The sequence below is a fragment of the Mesoplodon mirus genome, assembly GCF_964341445.2.
Source record: "Mesoplodon mirus genome assembly, chromosome: 18".
Classification (NCBI taxonomy): Eukaryota; Metazoa; Chordata; class Mammalia; order Artiodactyla; family Ziphiidae; genus Mesoplodon; species Mesoplodon mirus.
The window spans coordinates 7,867,467-7,874,713 of record NC_138994.1 but is presented as its reverse complement, the minus strand read 5'-3'; the positions used below and the strand labels follow the sequence as shown (position 1 = coordinate 7,874,713).

Sequence of the window (7,247 nt, the reverse complement as noted above, 5' to 3'; positions counted from 1 at the left end):
TAATATATATATACTTTTATTATTCACCCGTTAATTCCATAATATGCCAATCACGAGCTAGTTTTCAGCAGTTACATTCCCTTGATCACGGCTGCATAATGATGTGATTAGGGCTTCCCTGGTGGCGCAGTGGTTGAGGGTCCGCCTGCCGATGCAGGGGACACGGGTTCGTGCCCCGGTCCGGGAAGATCCCACATGCCGCGGAGCGGCTGGGCCCACGAGCCACGGCCGCTGAGCCTGCGCGTCCGGAGCCTGTGCTCCGCAACGGGAGAGGCCACAACAGTGAGAGGCCCACGTACCGCAAACAAACAAACAAAAATGATGTGATTAATTGGAAAACAGGGAGACCAGAGACAGGGCCAGAGGTGACATCACGCAGCCTACGCCATTGCAATACAATCATCAAGTTCAGTGGCGGTTTGTAAAGCCAGTTCAGTTCTGGTCCCTTTGCCAGGGATTCTCACGTTTGTGAAAACTGGACCAACAAGTGGTGGGGCTCCATTTCCTGGTTTGAATTCTCAGTGGCTTTATCCAGAATCTCACTGGCAACTGGTTACTGTAACACCAGCCCAACCTAGGAGAGCCAGGGGGAGAGGCAGAGTTGAGGTGACAGCTGTCCAAAGCCTCTCCCACTCCCCCGCCCAGTCCTGCCGTCCCAGTGACTGGTGGAGCCCGCAGAGCGCCTCCGTGCTGAGTGACGAGCCCAGGGCTCTCACCCAACCTCCTCTGGTGCTTTATACATCAGACCTTTTAATGAAAGCAGCTGTGGCAGCCCGAGGACTACTGGGCACAAGGCTGCCCTCACCTGTCAGCCACCCCGTGAGCGCCAGCTACCCCCACGGCCCTGAGCTGCCTTTGGGAGCTGGCGGAGGAGGAAGGGCCACACTGGGATAAGGGCAGCAGCCCAGCAGAGGAAAACCCGCTCAGGGCCTCAGACTCTCCCTTCCTGCCTGACCAGGGGCATGCGACTCGCACAGCATCCTGGGACGGTCCTGAAGCCCTGCCCCCAGTTGGATGAGGCAGCTCACCGGGTGGGAGGAGAGGCTGGAGACAACCTTCCTGCTTCTGCGTGGCTCTCGGGGCCATGCCCTCTGCCACCCTCACATCAGCTGCTGAAAGGAGAATACTGACCCTCCTGGTCTGGTCACCAGAGGGAGGGACCTTTCAAGGGCCCAGACTGATGCTGGATCCCAGACCCGAGGTCCTGGTTCCGTCGGAGACGCCAACTCCCTGACCCACACAGGCCCAGCCGTGGGCCTGACTGCGAGGGAGCTCGGTGGGAGGCGGCACCTAGCGCGTACGTACCTTCTCTGCCCCCATGCTGGGGCACTTCCAATTGTAAAGGTAATACTGTAGGTTGCCGTCCCCTATGCCAAACTTGAGCTTCTCCAGGAAGGTTTTGTTCTCCATGAGATCCAGTGCATTGAATACGTCAAACCCTTTCTGCATGGCAGCAGGGAGAGACAAGAACAGGTGAAGACAGGTGAAAGCTACCTCACCTTCCTGCCCTTTTCTATCATATCAAAACCATCCACAGGCAGCCAGGGGAGCAATCTTCCTTCAGAAGCTCCTGCTGCTTCCGTGTTACATCCAGACTGCGGCCAGCACCCCGCTCTCTGGTGGTGGTTCTTATGATGCTCTGAGCACCCTACCCGGCCTCTCCTCGGCGTGCGCCTGACTACACACTTGTGTACGCAGTGTCCAGGCCACCGCTCCCACTGTTCCTTGTTACACTTCCCTGAAACACTCTCGTAATTTCCACAGCCCTCTCTGGAGACCAAACCCTGAACCTTTTCCTCTGAAAAGCTGACTCCCATGAGCCACTGGGCATTTGCACTGCTCCCTCACTCCCTGACATTCTAACTCCGAGGCCTTTGTGCACCGAGGGATTTTACGACATTTGATATGCTGCTTTGAGGCTGCAACAGACACTTCCTAAATCTCACCAACTTGATCAGAAGCTCTCCCAGGGCAGCGACTGGCCTGTCATTGTTCAGCTGGCGCACAGTGGGCTGGGCCAGGCGCAGGCAGAACCCATGGGGCAGGACTGCCTGGAGGCCTCTCCAGTGTAAGAGAAGCCCGGGCCCCTCCCCCCACGCCCTACTGTCAGCCGCTCCAACGAATCACCGCAAGACACCCATCTCCCCATTCCCACACTGGGGAGGTCGTAAGGAGAACACCTCCACTCCCCGAGCAGGCCTGGCTATTCAGGCTCCTTGGCAGTGCCTACCGTAAGAATAAAACTCACTGAAATAAATCAGGAGTTCAATGCCTTCACTTAGTGTGGGCGCTCCTTGCTCCCTCCTAGTTTTGAGCTGCTGGCTGAAAAGTGCTAGGCTGGTGGAGCACGAGGGGGAGGAGGCCTCAAAGCCCCCAGCCTGTGGGCAGCTACCTGTGAGCTGTGCTCACCACCCCCCCCACGGCCCCTTCCCTCTGATCCGCTCCTCACCATTTTGGCGAGGACGAGGGCGTCGCTCATGAGATCTAGAAGCGGGGTCTGGGTGTGGACGTTGTAGAAAGAATAAGCAGCCTTTAGACTCTTGTGGGTCGGGTGATTCATGATGGTGGACGGAAGTGTATAAAAGCTCAGGAAGTCGGTCACCTCACCGTTTGCATTCTGAAGGGGAGGCAATAGGAAGAAGGCAGTGTCACACAGGCACAGGGCTCCTGCAACCTGGGAGCAAAATGTTTTCTACTGCACTCCGCCACCCTCAGGCAGCTCTGCCGCTCTGGATGAATGGGTGGAAACTGAAACAGGATATGCAGGGAGAAGAAAACACACGGCCGAGGGAACGTGAGGACAGAGCTGGGAGGAAAATCCAGGCCGGGCTGTGGGCTGAACCTGCCATGATCCTTCCCCGCCAGTGGTGCCAGGGCCTTCTCACGGCTCCCAGGACCCAGCACACCTGGCCGGCGCCAGACCAAGCGGGGACAGGCAGGGAGTCGAAGGCTCACCTGACCGAGAGAGGCTCAGCTCTCTCTACTGTGAGTCACCAGTGGGGGTGGGGGTGGGGGAGAGGAAGGGCTCACACCGGGTCCCCAAAGGCTCATCTTGGCCAACGCAAGCTACAACTTCCTGTCTTTAGTGGGGACCGAGCACGGATGGTCAAGGAAGTCCAGGGTGCCCACGCTCCCATCAATCGCTCTTCAGTCACCGAGCCTGGGGACGCCAGCCACCTAGGGAGGACGCCTCCCCGCCAACGGGGCAGAGGCCGGAACGCCCGTCCCCACTCACCTCCACCACAAAGGTGTCGATGATATTCTCCTGGGGGTAGAACCAGTGCTCCACCTCCTCTCGGCTCATGACTGGCGTGAGGTGAAACTGCTGCAGGTACTGGGTGAGAAGCTGGTGCACGACTGCAATGTCTTTTTTCTCCATTGGTCGCAGCCCAGCTGTCTTGGGAGTCTGGAAGAAAGAACCAGAGAGCGTCAGAGGTGCTGACCGTGAGCACCCTGGCTCCCTCTCAAGTCCTACATGAACCAAAAAGCTCACACTGTCTCCCTTCCTACCCCGACCCTGAGTCTATCCACCCAGGCCCTCAAGAGAGACTCCTCAGCTTTCCCAGGCAGCTCCCTCTCACCCACTGTCCACATCCACTCCGGCACAAGTCCTGCCCCTGCAGTGTCTTTGGCCCTTGCCCTCGTGGTTAAGGCTGCCATCCTTGACTAAGGCTGCGTCAATCTCTTATCCACATGGCCCAGGCCGGCTTCCTAAGAAAACACAGCCCGTCACAGCCCTCCCTGTTCCAAGCTCCCTAACACAGAACACAAGACCTTCCACCCTCGGGACCGGTGGCTCTTCTGGCTGTGATCTTGTGTCTCTCTAGCCCAGTGGCTCTCAACAGGAGCAATTTTGTCCCCAGGGGACATTTGACAACATTCAGAGACATTTTTGGTTGTCACAACCAGAGGGAGGGGTGCTATGGCATCTAGTGGGTAGAAGCCAGGGATGCTGCTAAACATCCTACAACGCACAGGACGGTCTCCGTGATGAAGAATTACCCAACCCAGGGACTTCCCTGGTGGCGCAGTGGTTAAGAATCTGCCTACCAATGCAGGGGACAGGGGTTCGAGCCCTGGTGCGGGAAGATCCCACATGCCGCGGAGCAGCTGAGCCCATGCGCCACGACCACTGAAGCCCGCGCACCTAGAGCCCGTGCGCCACAACAAGAGAAGCCACCGCAATGAGAAGCCTGCGCACCGCAATGAAGAGTAGCCCCTGCTCGCCGCAACTGAAGAAGCACGCAGCAACGAAAACCCCACGCAGCCAAAAATAAATAAATAAATTTATCTATTAAAAAGAAAAAGAATTACCCAACCCAAAATGTCAATGGTGCCATGATGGAGAAACCCTGACCACCCCATGGATGTGCTGGGGTAGGCCCAGCCCGGTGCTACTCCTGGGCCTCAGTAAAGCCTTCCTTGGCCCCTCTCCTCCGAGCCTCGCAACCTTTTCCCACTGAACTGCAGCTCATCTCTTCCTACACCGCTCTCTCTCCTACAGACTTAGAGCACTTCACAGACAGCCGCCCAGCCACAGGCACCATGGAACCCCGGGCCCGGCAGAGCCTACACTGGATGCCTGCCTTGCCTATCCACTTGGACACCCCTACCCCAGTACTGCCCCTGGCAGGACACTGCTGCAAGTAAAATTCAGAAGAAAAGCACCAAACTCCCAGGATTTAATCTCATGCCAGAATCCCACCCCACAGCTGCTTCTCCTTAGAAAATGCTTCAGTGGAATGAACCCATGTGATGCTCCAGAGTAAATACTGGGGCTCAGGGAACATTCCCAAAGGCTTAAAACACAAAGGTGGGGTCAGCCGAATCTGAAATCAGGGTAGAGTTAGTTTATATACCTCAGTCATTGCCTGACACAACTGCTTCCTAATGCAGGAATTGCTTCTTTTTTTTTTTAAATTTTATATCAGAGTATAGTTGATTAACAATGTTGTCTTAGTTTCAGGTGTACAGGAATTGCTTTTAAAACTGCAGTTCCAGGGGACTTCCCTGGTGGCGCAGTGGTTAAGAATCCGCCTGCCGATGCAGGGGACATGGGTTCGAGCCCTGGTCCGGGAAGATCCCACATGCCACGGAGCAACTAAGCCCGTGCGCCACAACTTCTGAGCCCTGGCACTACAACTACTGAAGCCTGTGCACCTAGAGCCCGTGCTCCGCAACGAGAAGGCACTGCAATGAGAAGTCCGCGCACTGCAACGAACAGTAGCCCCAGCTGGCCACAACTAAAGAAAGCCTGCGCACAGCAACGAAGATCCAAAGCAGCCAAAAATAAGTGAGTAAATAAATAAATTTAAAACTGCAGTTCCAGGACCTCTAGCTGCCATAATTCCTTGATAATCCTGATGTCTCTAGGGAACACTTAGTGACCTTGTTTCTACATGGTAGCTCCCAAAATGACACCTCAAATCCTGGACTGAAAAAGCAGCCATGCTGGGGTTCTCACCCACAGGCGGGGAGATCCAAAGACGTTCTTCCAGCTGCTACACTTTAAGAATGCTCTCCAGTGGCCCAAGGGGACACTCATCATGGCTCCCTAATCTGGTTTCCTGGGCAGTGCCTAACTATGCTGCAGCGGGCTCTCAAAGCGGGGCACTAATGACCCCAATCCAGGGGTGGATCAGCCCAATCCCAGGGCGATTAATCCAGTTTGGTGGCTGACGAGTCCAGGCGGGCAGCCCTCTGATCAGCAGGCATCCAATAACTGTGCTGACACTGCCCGGAAGAGCTCTGAGGGAAGAGAAGGGATTTTAAGATCCATTAGGCTCCTGAAGACAGGCACAACAGGAGAACAAGGAGCGTCTGTCTCACTGGCAAACTAGGCAAACCGAGGCCCAGAGGAGAAAACCAGCTCACTGCAGGCTGCCTAGTCCTTCGGCGGCAAAATCTGGGCGGGAGGACTGGGACTGGAAATCTGGGCTCCCCTCACAAACTCAAGCCACCTCTCCTCCACCTGACTCGGCAGAGGGAGCAGCAGATGCTCTGTGGCTCATTTCCGCTGGGTCCTGGGATGTGCTGCATACCAGTGAGTGGATTCCTCTCTCCATTATGCTTCACTTAGGCTAAAATTACACGGAATAGGTGTTCTCTGAGTCTGCCAACAGATGGCAGAGAAACTAGCCCACGTGCAGGCTCAGGAGAACAGAGAAAGTCCAGCTAAAATAAAAACCTTGCTACAGATAACAGAACGACAGGATGGAAAGGCTAGGAACCCGGAAACTACGGGTTGAGTTGCTTTTCTGGTAAGAGCCCCCTCCTCCCCGCCCAGGCCCCACTCCTTTCCTGCTGAGGGCGAGGCTCTCCTTGGCCTCCCTCCTGCCCCTGCCCAGGGCCCCGAAGCACCACTGGCCTCTGGAAGTCGGTAGAGCTTCATGGTGCGTTGCATGGTCATATTTCTGCTCAAGTGGGAGAACTTCACTTCAATCAGCTTCCGGGGGTTTAGGGACCGATGCCAGTACCTGTGGGGACACAAATGTCCTGTCCTCAGAGGACTATGGCAAGTCTCATTAAAAGGACAACGGCGGGACTTCCCTGGTGGCACAGTGGTTAAGACTCTGCGCTCCCAATGCAGGGGGCTTGGGTTTGATCCCTGGTTAGGGAACTAGATCCCACATGCATGCCGCAACTAACGGTTCGCATGCTGCAACTAAGGAGCCCACGTGCCGCAACTAAGAACCAGCACAACCAAATAAATATTAAAAAAAAAAAAAAAAGGACAATGGCACGGGGATCTCAAGATGGCCGGCAGGTGGCGTAAGAGACCCGTCAGGCCCCACCTGAGCCAGTGGCGTCACCCCAGATCTCCAACCTCCCCACAGTGAGTGCAGAGTGGCCACAGCGCTTCCTATATTTTCTTTGTCAAGTTCACAAGCCACTCCTCTGTAACAGTATTTGTCTGGGAACAGCGATCCCCACTCCTGGAATCAAGTCAACGGAAGAGACTTCTAGTTCTCGGAACGTTTACCTCTGCCTCCTCCTTTCCAGCATTTGCCTGGTGTTTTCACTTTTGAAGTTCTTAAAGCAGAGTATTCAATTGTTTCAAAGAACTTTCGAAGGCAGAGGTTGTGCTTGGTGCACACAGGGATCAGACATGCTCTCTTCGGCCCACATAATATTCAGAACAAAATTGAGCCAACCATTTAAAACTTTAGGACATTTACCATAAAAATCCAGATTTGGCCTCACCCTTAAAAACGAGAACAAGACCCCAGCAGACTGACCCCCACCAT

At 55.2% G+C, this 7,247-nt stretch overlaps 1 protein-coding gene across 1 annotated transcript in view; it reads right to left on the bottom strand.

Annotated features, from left to right (window-relative positions):
- NMT1 (N-myristoyltransferase 1) overlaps window positions 1-7,247 on the bottom strand; it is a 30,887-nt gene continuing 23,640 nt past the window's right edge. Inside the window, exons 8-12 of the mRNA XM_082605106.1 lie at window positions 6,368-6,476; window positions 3,236-3,406; window positions 2,450-2,617; window positions 1,306-1,443; window positions 1-574 (exon numbers count right to left, since the gene is read on the bottom strand). Of these exons, the coding sequence (XP_082461232.1) occupies window positions 554-574; window positions 1,306-1,443; window positions 2,450-2,617; window positions 3,236-3,406; window positions 6,368-6,476 (607 nt within the window). The 3' untranslated portion in view covers window positions 1-553. The remainder of the gene's footprint in view (window positions 575-1,305; window positions 1,444-2,449; window positions 2,618-3,235; window positions 3,407-6,367; window positions 6,477-7,247) is intronic.